Source organism: Plasmodium relictum (genome assembly GCF_900005765.1).
Source record: "Plasmodium relictum strain SGS1 genome assembly, chromosome: 14".
Taxonomy (NCBI): Eukaryota; Apicomplexa; class Aconoidasida; order Haemosporida; family Plasmodiidae; genus Plasmodium; species Plasmodium relictum.
Window position 1 is genome coordinate 2,220,047 of NC_041692.1, and position 15,128 is coordinate 2,235,174.

At 17.4% G+C, this 15,128-nt stretch overlaps 8 protein-coding genes across 8 annotated transcripts; 6 read left to right on the forward strand and 2 right to left on the reverse strand.

The window, feature by feature from the left end:
* Positions 1-521: 521 nt before the first annotated feature.
* PRELSG_1457100 (conserved Plasmodium protein, unknown function) lies at positions 522-1,988 on the reverse strand (the record flags this gene model as incomplete). Its single annotated transcript, XM_028679665.1, has 1 exon — positions 522-1,988. One exon carries the CDS (start codon positions 1,986-1,988, stop codon positions 522-524), a length of 1,467 nt encoding a protein of 488 aa, XP_028535357.1.
* A 1,287-nt stretch (positions 1,989-3,275) lies between these two features.
* On the forward strand, positions 3,276-3,470 carry PRELSG_1457200 (conserved Plasmodium protein, unknown function; the record flags this gene model as incomplete). Its single annotated transcript, XM_028679669.1, has 1 exon — positions 3,276-3,470. One exon carries the CDS (start codon positions 3,276-3,278, stop codon positions 3,468-3,470), a length of 195 nt encoding a protein of 64 aa, XP_028535358.1.
* Positions 3,471-3,802: 332 nt separating this feature from the next.
* Positions 3,803-5,599, forward strand: PRELSG_1457300 (queuine tRNA-ribosyltransferase, putative; the record flags this gene model as incomplete). The annotated part of the gene is made up of 1 exon (XM_028679670.1): positions 3,803-5,599. One exon carries the CDS (start codon positions 3,803-3,805, stop codon positions 5,597-5,599), a length of 1,797 nt encoding a protein of 598 aa, XP_028535359.1.
* A 338-nt stretch (positions 5,600-5,937) lies between these two features.
* On the reverse strand, positions 5,938-7,039 carry PRELSG_1457400 (conserved Plasmodium protein, unknown function; the record flags this gene model as incomplete). The annotated part of the gene is made up of 7 exons (XM_028679671.1): positions 5,938-6,056; positions 6,150-6,198; positions 6,284-6,377; positions 6,446-6,507; positions 6,574-6,599; positions 6,737-6,792; positions 6,885-7,039. 7 exons carry the CDS (start codon positions 7,037-7,039, stop codon positions 5,938-5,940), a joined length of 561 nt encoding a protein of 186 aa, XP_028535360.1.
* Positions 7,040-7,840: 801 nt separating this feature from the next.
* Positions 7,841-9,652, forward strand: PRELSG_1457500 (GAS8-like protein, putative; the record flags this gene model as incomplete). The annotated part of the gene is made up of 4 exons (XM_028679672.1): positions 7,841-7,996; positions 8,105-8,443; positions 8,728-9,089; positions 9,172-9,652. 4 exons carry the CDS (start codon positions 7,841-7,843, stop codon positions 9,650-9,652), a joined length of 1,338 nt encoding a protein of 445 aa, XP_028535361.1.
* Positions 9,653-10,383: 731 nt separating this feature from the next.
* Positions 10,384-11,454, forward strand: PRELSG_1457600 (conserved Plasmodium protein, unknown function; the record flags this gene model as incomplete). The annotated part of the gene is made up of 1 exon (XM_028679673.1): positions 10,384-11,454. One exon carries the CDS (start codon positions 10,384-10,386, stop codon positions 11,452-11,454), a length of 1,071 nt encoding a protein of 356 aa, XP_028535362.1.
* Positions 11,455-12,008: 554 nt separating this feature from the next.
* On the forward strand, positions 12,009-13,560 carry PRELSG_1457700 (protein geranylgeranyltransferase type II, alpha subunit, putative; the record flags this gene model as incomplete). Its single annotated transcript, XM_028679674.1, has 2 exons — positions 12,009-13,385; positions 13,471-13,560. The coding sequence occupies 2 exons, from the start codon at positions 12,009-12,011 to the stop codon at positions 13,558-13,560; spliced, it is 1,467 nt and encodes a 488-aa protein (XP_028535363.1).
* A 696-nt stretch (positions 13,561-14,256) lies between these two features.
* PRELSG_1457800 (40S ribosomal protein S17, putative) lies at positions 14,257-14,903 on the forward strand (the record flags this gene model as incomplete). Its single annotated transcript, XM_028679675.1, has 2 exons — positions 14,257-14,259; positions 14,493-14,903. The coding sequence occupies 2 exons, from the start codon at positions 14,257-14,259 to the stop codon at positions 14,901-14,903; spliced, it is 414 nt and encodes a 137-aa protein (XP_028535364.1).
* Between the last annotated feature and the right edge of the window lie 225 nt (positions 14,904-15,128).

The window sequence follows — 15,128 nt, forward strand, 5'->3', positions numbered from 1 at the left end:
TTTAATAATTTAAATTATTAAAAATATCAGAAAGAAAAAAGTTATCAATTTAAATTAAAAAAACATTTATATATATATATATATATATATACGCATATAAGTAAATGAATATTACTATTCATAGCAAATATTAAAATATATTCGTCATTTTTGTTTACATATTGAATATGTCATTAAAAATGCATATAGATCATACTAAAAAATTAAGGAATATGCATTTTGATATAAAAATACAAATAAAACTTATATTCATAAGAAATATATAGCAAATAATTTTTCCATATTTACTTTTTTTTTCGCTTATATAATTTAAAATAAAAAAGTAAAAGAAATAGAAATAAAAAGGATTAAAGAAACAAATTAAAATTTGAATGAACATTTGTTTAATATAATTACAGGAAATATATATATATATATATACATGTTGACATAAATTAAAAATAATAATGAAAATTTTAATATATTTTATATTAAAATTCTTGAAAATTACAACAATTTAACTGAAATATTTTAAAAATTATTTAAGAATAAAAATTAATTAAGAATTTAAGAACATTCTTAATATTAAAAGCATCAATGGAATCAAAATATTCATCATTATGAATTATATTTTTTGATTTTTTTATAATATCATAAGTAATTTTTGTAAAACCCTGTCCATTTCTACAATTTGCACATTGCTTTTCTGATGGAAATACAATATCTTTATTAAGAAATTTACTTACTTTCAAATTATCAGTACCTGTTTGTATATTTAAACTGATATGCTCATACATAGTTCTTAATGTAACTCCATTATGTATTCTCCAGAGAAAAATGACAAGGGATTCTGCTGAGTGAATATTACAAAATCCATAATAACATGATTTTTGAGCATTCAAAAAATGTTCAATACAATTTTTACAATTTAAATAACTTTTTGTATAATTTGTTATTACTTGTATATAAAAATTATAGTTTTCTTTATCGTGTTGCAGACGGTATATTGAAATTTTATGATATAGCAACCAAAATGTACAAAGTAAAGAGTCTTTCTCACATATTTTAAAATTGAAATTATTATTTTCCTCTAAGTAATATTCACCAATATTTATGTTTTGTACTAATTTGATCCATTCTTCATATCTAATAGGATATTTATAAGCTTTTAATTTTTTTGAAATTTCATTTAAGGATTCTGCTAAATCTTCGTATATAAGTGATACTATATTCAATATATTAATATATGGTTCTAATGTAGAATAATCAATATAATTTTTCATTGAAATAATTTTTTTTAATGTAAATAATAATCCAATTATAATATCATGCTTTATATCTTCTTTATTGTTTCTTATATTCCATTTTTCTACTTCATTTTCTTCAGAACTATTACTATTATTTATACCTCCTACCAAAGTATTATCTAATACGTTTTTATTAATAGAAGATAAATCCAAAATGCAAGATTTCAAATTAATATGATTGAAATTCACGTTGTTACACAAATACTTTTTCATTATATGTTGAAAGTTATAAATATTTTCAATCCTTTTAACTTTTCTATATGCTAATAATAAATTTCCTTTATATGTCTTATTTCCTATATCCTCAGAAGGTGAAATATGCATATATTTATTCTCTTCTATTTTTTCATATACAGGAAATAATAATCGAAATGTTGGATAATAAGTTACATTAAAATATCTGCAGTAGGAAGTAAATAAATGGCATGAACAATCAAAGACAAATAATGAAACACTTTTTTCAAAATATAAAACATCATTTTCTACTTTTTTCCATATTTCTAAATATCGATTACAAGCTGGACAATAATAATTTTTAAGATTTATGATTAGTACATCCCCATGTTTAATATTATTTATTTTATCCCAAAAATTAGTTAAGATAATATCTGCATCTTGGCAAAGTTCACATTTTATTAAAAATGTATTTATAATTACTATTAAAATAAAATATAATGATTTAAATATGCATTTATAACTCATTATTTATTTTGTTTTCATCTATCACCTTTGATTTAAATTTTTTTATATTTTTTTTTTTTCTTTTTTTATGTATATTTAATTCAATTTCTTTTACTTAAATTTCCTTTCTTTCGCTTCGCAAAAGTATAACCCATATATTTATATGCATGTCTTGAATTACTTATTATATACTTTTATTTCAAATTTTGACACAATTATTGTTTTCTTGCATCTACTTAATTCATGAACAATAGGAATAGAAAAGACACTTCTTAAAAAATTTTCTTTTAAAATAAATTCATTCGTTATTTAAAAAAAAAAAAAAATATATATATTAAATGAATAATTAAAAGAGGGTTTTATTTTCATTAAAAAAAAGTTCCAGTCAGCATGTAGTTTACATTATATACATTTTATTCAATACTTTTGAAAAATTAAGATTGTCTTTTAAAATAATTACACATGAAAAAAAAAAAAAAATGGTATTTTAGATCAGTTATTTTATTTTTTTTTTTTATAAAAGCTCTTTTATCTTCTTTCAATTCATATCATGAAAGAAATTAACAATAAACTTCTTTTTATAATCCTAAACATTTATATAAGAACTTTTGAGATCACTAAAAAAATGACTAATAAAAATTATTTTTTTTTTACATTTAATCAAAAGGTAAAAATATTTTAAAAATATTTAAAATAAATGTAAATGAAATATAGAAAAATAGATGAATAAAAATTAAACTATAAAGTTTTTAATAATATTTAATGGAGGACCTTTTACACAATATATTATTAGCTTAACCTTCACATAAAATATATTTTAAATGATTATACATATTTATAAAATTAAATATATATTAATATTTAAAAAAAGAAATAAAATAAAAAAAAAAGAGAAAAATTTTTATAATTAAACTAAAATGCGTATATTTTTAATTTTCCCTTGCATTAAAATAAATGATTTTATATGCATATAAATATATGTTTATAATATAAACGTCAAATTATTTTGAAATAATTAAAAAAATATAAAAATTTATATAATTGCAAAAAAAAAAAAAAAAAAAATTTATTATTTATTTTAATTTATTAACACATATTTTAAATATAAAATTTTATTATGGAAAATTTTTTTTTTTTAAATTACTTAATTTTTTCTCAAATTTTATAAAAAAAAAAATTACATAAAAATAAAAAAAAATTTATATTTTATTTTATATTTTATTTTATTATTATTTATTTTATTTCTTTTTTTTATTGCGTTTTATGATTTTTTATTATATTTTAAAAAAATACATAATATTCTAAATAATGTTAAATAACAAATCTTTAACTAAAGAAACAGATTTAATTGCAAAACTAAATTACAAGAATATAAATGATGTAAGTATACATGAATTAAATTGTCTTAAAAATAATAGAGAAGTTTACTTAAAAAGAGGAAATATGTTTTTTCTAAGTACTAAGGAAGAGGCATTAAATGTTTTGAAAAATAAAAATAAGTAAAGTTATTAATTTCGTTAATTTAATTATTATTTTTATTATAATAATTATTATTTATATTATTACTACTACCACCAATTTAAAATTCTTAATTTTGAAAAATATTACTTCTCAACAAAAAAATAAAAAGAAAATATTATAAATTTTAATACAAAATATTAAAAAAGGCTTATGTCTAAAATAGCCGGTATATATTACATATTTAAGAAAATAAAAAGTTATTTTACAAATAAAATTTATATTATCTTTAACATTTCCCAATTATTATTTTGAATAAATATCATATATGTAAATATGTATTTATATGTAGTATAAGATAAAAATTCATTTTTTATATGAAAAAGTCAAAATACGTCTTTTTTTTTGTAATTTTTTTTAATGTTTTTTTTATTTTGAGTTCTAAGAATCGAGTTGTGAAAAATGAAAGAAAATTAAAGAAGATTTTATTAATACGAACTAAGAAGAATTATATTAAAGATGTGGAAAATGGAATAGAGAGAATAAATAAAATAAAAATGATAAAAGACAAAATTAAGAAAAAAAAAAGAAAAAATGAAAAATGTTTATTTATGTTTATAAAACTTTTTAAACAAAACATTTATGCTTCAAAAAGTTATTTATCTTATAGAAAAACAGATAACCATATAAATAAAATAAAAAAATATTATTATAATAATAAAAATGAAGAAATAAATAGAAATTACACTATACTAAAAGATAATTGTTTTGATTATCCATTTTTTGATTTTACCATTTTGAAGGAAAATCAAAAAGAGAATGATAAAAGTAGGATAGGAATAATAAAAACACCAAGAGGTAGTATAGAAACACCTAATTTTTTGTTCTGTGCTACAAAGGCTTGCATGAAATCTACTCCTATAGATTTTTTAAAAAATTCCAAAACTCAAATTATTTTATCAAATACTTTTCATTTATTAATTCAGCCAAAACCTCATATTATTTTTCAATTAGGAGGTTTACATAAATTTATGAATTGGAAGAATCCTATTCTTACTGATTCAGGAGGATATCAAATTTTTAGTATGTCTTATGGATCAGTTGCTAATGAAATAAAAAGAAATAGTAATAATAAATTTGAAGATATGAAAAATGAAACAACAAAAAATAGTACAACTGAAAATGAAGTTAACAAAAAAAATGAAAAAAAAAAAAGTAACAATAATAAAACAAATCAATTAAATAATGGATATATTTTAAAAATTAATGAAAGAGGAGCAGTTTATAAATCATATCATGATGGTTCTATAGGTTTACTATCTCCAGAAACCTCTATTCAATCCCAATATCTGTTAGGTAGTGATTTTATTTTAGTTTTAGATGAATGCACACCCTATCATGTGAATAAAGAGTATACAGAACGTTCAATGCACAGATCTCATAGATGGTATTTGAGATGTCTACTAGAATTTTATAAAGCAAACAATATGGCTAATTATCATGACTACTTAAATGATATATATAATAAAAAATATAAGACAAATGAAAAATGGAGAAAAAGAGATAAAAATAAACAGGCATTATATGGAATAATACAGGGAGGAATATATAATGATTTGAGGAAAAAAAGTTGTGATTTCGTATGCAGCTTACCTTTCTTTGGTTTATGCATAGGGGGGTGCTTAGGTAAAAACAAAGAAATGATGTATAGTGTAATAGAAAGCACAATGAATTTTATAAAAATAAAAAAGCCAATTCATTTATTAGGAATTGGGCAAATTAGAGATATATTTTTTGGAGTAAAAAAAGGACTAGATACTTTTGATTGTGTGATTCCTTCAAGATTAGCAAGACATGGTTACTTTTTATGTAAAGTACAAAATATTAAAGATATAGAAAAAAAGTTATGCAGAGTTTTAAAAAGTGAATATGTAAAAATAAAATTAAGCATCTTTAAATTAGATAATAATCCTTTAGAGAAGGATTGTGACTGCTATACATGCTTAAACTATTCAAGAGCTTATTTACATTTTCTTTATAAAATTAGCGACAATTTATTAGGAACTTTATTAACTATACACAATGTAAATTATATGAATCAATTAATGTCAGAAATACGAAATGCAATAAAAGAAAATAATTTAGAAAAAATTGAAAAAAAATGGATTAAATAAAAAATACAAAAAAAAAAAAAAAAAAAAGAGAAAAAAATGATATAGAGAATACATATACTATATTTTTATGAGCATTATTTTTATATATTTTTATTAGTATACCTAGATATATGTTGGACATAATAATTTTACAAAAAATTTTATTTTTAATAAAGTAATATAAAACTTTTTTTTTTATTTTAAACAAATTAAAAACGCGTGAGAATATTATTAAATCAAACAAATTAACAATTTCATGATAAAATTAATTCATTCAACAATTTATTAAAGAGGATTATTTTAATTTATTTTATTTTTTTTTCATATTTCTACTTAAAAAAAAAAAAAAAAAAGTTATTCTATACTTTAACATAATTAGAATCTTTTATAGTTTTTCCTTTTCCTATAAATTTCTTTTGATTTTCTTCTTTTTTAATACTTGAATCAGTGCTTTTATTTTTACTAATGTCCTTAGATTCTATATATATAAATAACAAAATAAAGAAGATAAAATTAGATATATAAAGAAACTTTATTATAAATGCTTTTTTATTGTTTAATATAGCATTACTTAAGGTTTCTAAAATATCATCTACTGTTTTTCTTCCTTCGAATATTTTCTATATAACAAATACACAAATATACATTTTATTTTTAATACATATGTATTATTTTTTAATTCCCAATTTTTATTGTGATTTTTACTTGTGTAACATTCCAGCATAATATTAAATTAAACGTTGTTAGAAAGGAATAAATAATCATTAAATAAAGATCTAATTTTTTATATAAAAATATTCTATAGAAAAAAATATATATAAATAAATATGATGATATTTATTAGTACATAAATTTCTAAAATGTTACCCTTCAACTAGAATGAAAATAGAAATTATACAGGAAACCAATAGCATCCAATTATAAAATCTCTAAAAATAAAAATATATATAAATTAATAGTGCTTTATTACTAGCATTTGCATCTCTGTATTTTACCAAAAATGTAGGCACATATGAGTTTCCTAAATATATAAAAATGAAAAAGTTATTTTAATAATTTAAACAATTTTTAAAATAAAATTATCTCTTTAAATTTTTTTCTTCATGTTTTTTGAATTTATAAAAAGTGTAATATATATATATATTTTTCTTATTTTACTTAAAAATGAAAACACAGGAAATACACAAAAATATAGATTCATAAAAAATAGCCACCTACAAAAAAAATTTATAAAAAAACATATATAATTAAATATATATGAAATAAGAAATACATACAACTAATAAACTATGTAAAGATTATATACCCAAAAGAAGATATAGAATTTGTAAAAAAGGTATATATAAATAATATTAAAACATAAGAATTGTAAAAAAAAAGGAAATAGATATAATTTGTGCATAAATTTTTGGTTTGTTCATCAGGTTCATATCGTTCAAGCTTATCATGAAGTTGACCCATTTTCCTTTCCTTTTATATCTAAATATATTTTTATTTTCAAAAAAATAGATATATACAAATATTTTACATCAGAATATACTTTTACTTTTTTTTTAAAATAGGAAATATAAAAAAAATAGAAGCATCTAAAAATATATATATGTATATCAATTGAAAAAATTAAAAAAAAAAAAATTCAATTTTTAAAATTTTTTAATATATTTTTTTCTATTCTATAACATGCCTGAAATGGGGAAAAAAAAAATATATATATATATATATATATAAAATACTACAATTATTTCTAATTATATTTAAAAAACATGTGAAATATAAAGCATATAACTTAAAATTTTATTTAGAGTAATTTAATAAATTAAAATACACTAAAAAATTTAAATGAAATTGTTTTAATATATACACATGCTACTAATTTTTTTAATTCACACCATAAATTTTTGAAATATATTAAAATAGTAAAATACTAATAAAAAAAAATTTTTTTTTTTTTTTTCATAGACAAAATATATGTGTGCGATTATTTACTTCAAGCTTTAATATTATAAAAATAATATTATATATATTTTCATATTTATTAATATTACATTTAAAAATTTTTATAATAAATAAAAAAAAAAAAAGAGAATTTAATAAATTAAAGTTAGTTTGAATTATTGCTTGTTTAACTAAAAGAATAAAAATACTACAATTAAACAAATTGAACATATGGTAATAAAAGCAAAAGAAGTATGATATTATTTTAAGTTTAAAAATTAAAAAAAAAATTAATTTTTTTAAAAATAGAAATAAAAATTTTAGTAAATGAATAAAAATAAACTAAATAAAAATAAATTAGTTAAAAATAAAGGCAATAACTTAAAAAAATTATCAAATGGGGAATTAGAAAATTTAATAAAAAATAAGAAAGAGGAATTGATTAGAACAATTCAAAAAAAACATCTTTTAGAAAAAAGATTAGTTAGTGAAAAAAAAAAAAAAAGAGAAATATATATATATATATATATATATATATATATATATATGTACAAGTACATTTGTAAATTATTTATTATTATTTTTTAAAAGGATGAAAAAAATAATGAATTAGACAGTTTTAAAAGAGAATACAATGAAATAAAAAATAGAATAGATTCAATCAGTAAAGGTTGTGAAGAATATGATAAAAAAGTAAAAGAAGAAAAAATTACAATAAAAAAAAAATCTATTTTTTATAATTTTCAAAATTCGGAAGAGCTAAAAAAATTAGAAAAAGAAAAAGAAGATCTTAAAAAATTGATAGATGAGAAGCACGAAGAAACAATGAATAACTTAATGAATTACATAGAAGAACAAAGAATTAATTTAGATAATTTGAAAAACAAAAACTTCGATGAGATAAATGAATTAAATATCTCTTTTGATTTAGTAATAAATTTTAAATAATATATATATATATATATGTATGTATGTATCATAATTATATTTTAATTATATAAATTCTAAAATAAAAATAGAGTAAAAAAAAAAAAAAAAATCTATATTAAAATGAGTGTAATATAATGAAATATAATAGTAACTCAATTAATTAAGTATCATTTACTTTTCAAGTATTTAGTGTTTTTATTAAAGCAGTAAATGGACAATTAAAAAAAAAAAAATAAAATACAGAAATTTGTTAAAATATATATGGCTTAATTAAACTATTTCAGAAAATAAGAAAAATAGAAGAAATATTTACAAAATATTTAAATGAGTTTGAAGATGATAAAAAGGAAGAAATAGATGATATGATAGAGAATTATAAGATAATGGAAAGAAATGAAATAATTTATTTAAAAAATTTATATAATGATCACATTAAAAATATTAATGAAATTCATGTGAATGTACTTCAAAATTATAAAAAATATTACATTGATAGAATAAAAGAAAATATAAGTAAAATAAAATCATTAAAAAAAAAAATAAGTGAGCTAGAACTAAGTGATAAAGAAATAAAAAACGATTTAAATATATATAATGATCAAAATTGTTCAATAATAAATGATATTAAAGATTTAGAAATAAAAAGGTATTAGTAAGAAAAAAAAAAAAAAATTATGTAAATTTACATAATTGTTGTAATAATAACATATATATTATTGTTTTTTTAGAGAAATTCTTGAAAAAGATTTGAAATTTTATTCAAAGGATTTTATTATGTATAAAAATTTAGAATTAATTTACAATGAGAATGATATATATATTAAAAATTTGAAACTTTTTTCTCAAAATTCAAAAGAAAAAATAGATGAAATTGAAAAGGAATACAAAAAATTATCTGAAGATATAAATGTAGAAGTATATTTTGAAGACATTAAAAAAAAAAATAATCTTTTAAAAAAAAAAATTGAAAATATTGATATAAACTTAGATGAGGTAAATAAGCAGTTGACATCACATATTAATAAAAATAATATAAAAAAAGAAGATGTATTAAAAGTTAAAAAGGGAATTAATGTTTGCCTAAAAACATATAACAAAGAATTTGATAATTTGTTATATGCAGAAAAAAAAATAAAAAATAAAATAAAAGACAATGTGAACATTTATGAGAAAAAATTAAAAGACCTTAATATAAAAAGGGACAATTGAAAAAAAAATTATTTTTTAACTATATAGTTACAAAAATAACAAATATTAAAAAAAAAAATGAATTGAAAACCAATATTTTATAAAGCTAAAAAGGAAATATTATAAAAATTAAAAAGATATAATTTAATTAAAATTTAAAACTTGAAAAAAAATAAAATAAAATAATAAAATGATAGATAAATAAATAAATAAAAGGAAAACAGATGAAGTGAAATAATTGAAAAACATAAAGCAAAAAGTGAATATAACAAAAGAAAAAAAATGAACATGATAACACATATGTATCCAAAAAGATACTATAGAAAACAGAGCTACATGGATTACAAGAAAGCAGTATTAATTTAAAATATGAAATGATTTAAATAAATAAAATAAAATATAAATTGTGGAAATTACATTAAAACATAAAAGTTATATTATTTTTATATTTTAATGAATTTTTTTTTTTTTTATTTTTTTAAAAAAAATGTGCATAATTTTTTTTTTATTTTAAAACTTTGATTTTTTATATATGGTATGAATTTTAGTTTAGCACGTTATTTTAAATATTTTTCTTTTTTTAAATTGTAAGCATTTTATATAAAAAATGAACTAAAATATGAATATATATATTTTTTTTTTTATAGTATTTATTATTAGTAGTATTATCGTAATATTATTTTTGTTATTTTTTTTGTGATTTTTAAATTTATATTTTATTCTTTTTTTACTTTTTTTTTTTTTTTTTTAAAATGAGTAAACCTAAGATATTAATAAGTCAAATAAAAAATGTAACAGATATTAAAACTTTGAATTTGAAAGGGATTGAATCAAGTAAAAAAAAAATTTTTGGTTATTTACAAAATTTACCAGGGGAAAAAAATTGGATAAAACCACTGGTTGGAAAAAGTATGCAAAATTACTATTTTCCCTCAAAATATTTACATTTAGATTTTAATTTAAAAGAGTATTTAAGAATGCAAACAGTTCGATTTAAAAGAAAAAATATTGACAACAGTTTAATTAAATTACAGAAATGTATCAATTTAATTATTGAAAATAAAACGTTAATTGATAATTTTTTATCAAAAATATCAAAAGAGTTATTTTTAGAAAATCAAAGCTTAAAAGATTTCTTTGCATTATATTTAACAATTTTTCCTTATGATAAATATCCACTTAATTTGTCTTTTAATATAACAGAATTAAATTTACCAAATGAAAAATTTAATTGGTTCAATTTTAACAGCCATAGTATTAATATAATGAGAAATAATCAGAATTGTGATAATTTAAATAATGTTTCAATATATGAAAGTTCAAAAAAAAATGAGTTAAATAATTTAACAGGAACAAAAAATGAAAATATGTTAATTAATAATGAAAATTATAAAAAAATAATTTTCACAAAAACAAAGAATTATATGCAATTCAAAAAGATTATCTGCAGAGAAAAAGAAGGAAATGAAAAAGAAGACAAAGAAAAAATTTATTACATAAATTGTAATGTCAATTTAGGTTTAGAAGAATCTATAGAAGATAAAAAAGAAATAGAAGAGAAAGAAAAATCGAAAAATCTTTTATATAAATTACTTAACGAAAATGAAAATATAAAGAAAACTTTCTTAATAAGAAGTAGATTTATTGATCCATTATATTTAAGAAGAAGATATTCATACATTGATAAACTAACGAAAAAAAAAATAAAAAAAGAAAAGCATAAAACTTATAGAAAACATTTTATTCAACATGCCGATGAAAAGAATGTATGGCCAGATAACAAAGGGTTGTTAAATAAAGTTTACCCAAACCCATATTCTTGATATTTTTTTACTAATTTACTTAGAGAATTAAAAATATTATTTTATTTTTTAAAATTTCTTTTACAGAATTTTTTTTTTATGTTGAAATTGAGTTTTCAAATATAATGGATATAATTATAGTGTCATTTTATTTGTAATTATTTAATATCTTTTTATTTGTTTTTTTTTTTTTTTCCATTGTTTCAGTTGTTTATCTTTTATAATACAATTTTATGTATAACTTAATAAAATTATATTATTTTTATAATATTTCTTTATTTTCAACATTTTTATTTAAAAATTTTTTTTTTTTGATTTTTTGATTTTTATTTTTATTCTTTTTTTTTTTTTATTTTTTTTTATTCCCCATTGCATACATATATTTAAATATAAAATTATTTGTAATTCAAAAAATTAGAGCTAAAATTAAAAATAATTATTGCCTTATAAAATTTATTAAAATATAATATTCTCTATCTCTCTATATATACAAATAATTGAGAATTAAATAGAAAAAAAGAAAATTTTGTAAGAATGATTTTGTTTTAGTATTTTAAATTAACTAAAAAAAAAAAATGGAGAACAGAAATCTTTATATCTATGCAAAAAAGTTTAATTTACATTATCCAGAAACACTTGATGAATTAAACTTTCATATTTTAAGTAATCCGTTATTTAATTTAATGGAAAAAAAAGCTTTTTTTCTTGATATGTGTGATTTAAAAAAAGAAAAAAAAAAATTTTTGTTTGAGGAAGAAGAAAATATAAAAGATAAAGACAAAATAAATTTATTAAATACATATTATAGTGATAATGAACGTCTATTATATTCTCTATTAGCTTCATTAATAGAAAATAAAATATACTCTTTCGAAGGATATATAATTTCATCATTTGTGATAAAATTAAATTCTTCTTATTATAGTGCATGGATATATAGAAGAAAATGCTTAAAAAAATTAAATTTAAATATTTTAAATGATTTAAAATTTACTAAATTCATAATTAGCGATAATATTAAAAGTTTTCAGAGTTGGTTTCATAGAAGATGGCTTGTTGAATATATTTATAAATTTAATGAAAAAGAAGAAAAGAAAAAGGACAAGAAAGAAAAGAAAAAAGAAAATGAAAAAGAAAAAATAATAAAAAATAATTGTGAAAATGTGTCAGATTCAAAGACAGAGGTTCCTGATGATTACTTCGATGATGATTACAATTTTATGAGTGATAATGAAAATAACAGTATACCAAAGGATGAATATGATGATGCTTTTAATGAAGGATTTATTAGTAATTGTGATGAAAAAGATTTTGAAATAAAAAAAAATAACATTATTTTATACGAAGATTTACAAAATATAATAGACAATTGTAATTTTTTTAAAAATGCAATAAAACCGAATGAAATAATTAATATAAATGAATTTTTATATGAAGAAATGCTTTATAATAACTGTGATATATTTATTGATACAAAAAATTATAATTCGTGGGCTCATAAAACTTGGCTAGTTGAAAAATTTTCCATTTTTAAAAATAAATACCTTTGTGAAAAATATAAAATTTTGCTACATGAAATTAATTTTATTAACTATTTTTTAAAAAGCGATATATATAATAATTCCGTATGGGTATACAGGTATTTTTTGTTTAATAAATTAAAATATATGAATCAAATAACTAAACTAGAAAAAGAAATTACTTTATGTTTAACTTATTCCAAGCAATTTTATGATAATGAATCCCTTTTTAATTATTTTCTCAATATATTATTTAAATATATAGAATTATATAAAAAACAAGAAAAAAAAAATATACAAGATATTTTTGATATATCTATTGTTCAAAATATTAAAAATGAATTGACAGATTTACAAAAAAAATCAAAATTTGTTTTACTTTTCTTATCTCAACTGTATTGTTATAACAAATCCTATTATGAAGTAATAAAGGTAATATAATATGATATGATATCAATATTTTTAAATATTATAATATATAATTTATTTATTAAATTTTTTTTTTTTTTTTATATAGTGCTACAGATATCTTGAAAATAATGACGATTTCAACGATCAAGTTTGGAGATATAAAATAGAAGATGCAGAAAAAAAACTTAAAGCATAAAAGTACAGTTGTTTTATAAATAATCTTTAACTTTTTTTTCTCTGATATTTCTTAATTATTTTTTTTTTATTTATATTTTGCTTTTTATAAAATAAAAAATGTAAAAAATGAATTTTTGAAAAATATAGTATTTTCATTAAAAAAATTTTCTTTAAAGAAATACATATAGAAATATGATTTCGTATTTTCCTATTAAATTAATTATGCGACTTAAAATTTTTGTATTTTTGTAATTTTGAGAAATAATTTTTGTTGAAAGTAAAAAATTCTTTAATTTTTTTTAAATTTTAAAAAAAAATTATATATTTATTTTATTCAATTTAATAATACATATACTTTAAAGAAACTGAAATTTTTTTTTTTTTCTAAATATTAAAAAAAAAAAAAGTAATTCAAAGGGGTTTAAAAAATTAAGTAGTGCATATTATAAAAAAAAAATGTTATTATAATTAAGCATATACATATACATATATATGTATAAATTTATTTAAATATTACTAAAAAGAAAAAATACTTAAAAAAAAAAAAATAAAATTAAAAAAAAGTTTCACATAATATTTTAAAAAAAACATTTTAATGAAATAAAAATATGCTATAAAAAAGTTAAAATTAAAAAAACATAGTTTTTTTTTTGATATATATATGTATAAAATATAGAAAAAATTAATTTTACAATATTTAAATCATCTTGAAAAAATGGTAAGATAAAAATAACAATGAAATACTTTTTATATATTATATATTGTTTTTATAATTAAAAAAAATTAATAAAAAATATTATAAAAGAAACAGAATGAAAAAGAAATGAAAAAAAGTGAAAAAGAAAGATATTCAATGAAAAGAAGAAAAAAAAAATTATATAATTTTTATTTCTAAATTTAAAAAAGGAATTTCCTTTATTTAACATATTTTATTTTTATTTTCCTTCTTAGGGAAGAGTAAGAACAAAAACAGTAAAAAGAGCAGCAAGGCAGATTGTGGAAAAATATTATGCAAAATTAACACTCGATTTTCAAATAAATAAAAAGATAACAGAAGAAGTTGCAATCATTCCATCAAAAAGAATGAAAAATAAGGTTGCTGGATTTGTTACTCATTTAATGAAAAGAATTCAAAAGGGTCCAGTTAGAGGTATTAGTTTAAAATTACAAGAAGAAGAAAGAGAAAGACGTTTAGACTTTGTTCCTGAAAAATCACAAATTGATGTGAATGTAATATATGTAGAACCTGATACTGTACGTATGATTAAATCATTAGGAATTAATATTAGCAATATGAAAGTACATAATCCAATGATTAATGTTAATCAACAGAAACAAAACAGAATGAATAATCAATTTTAAATTAAAAAAAAAAAGAAAAAAAGTTAATTACAATCTCAATAACTTAATAATTAGAAAAAACAGTAACTGCATAAGATAAAAAAAAAAAAGAAAAAATTTATATTAATAGAAAATTACGCTCAAACAATGAAGTAGAATGCTGAAATAATATAGAATAATTGTATATCAACTTCTTACCTTTTTTTTTTTTTATATTTTGTATGACTTAAATATTTTATTTATGTT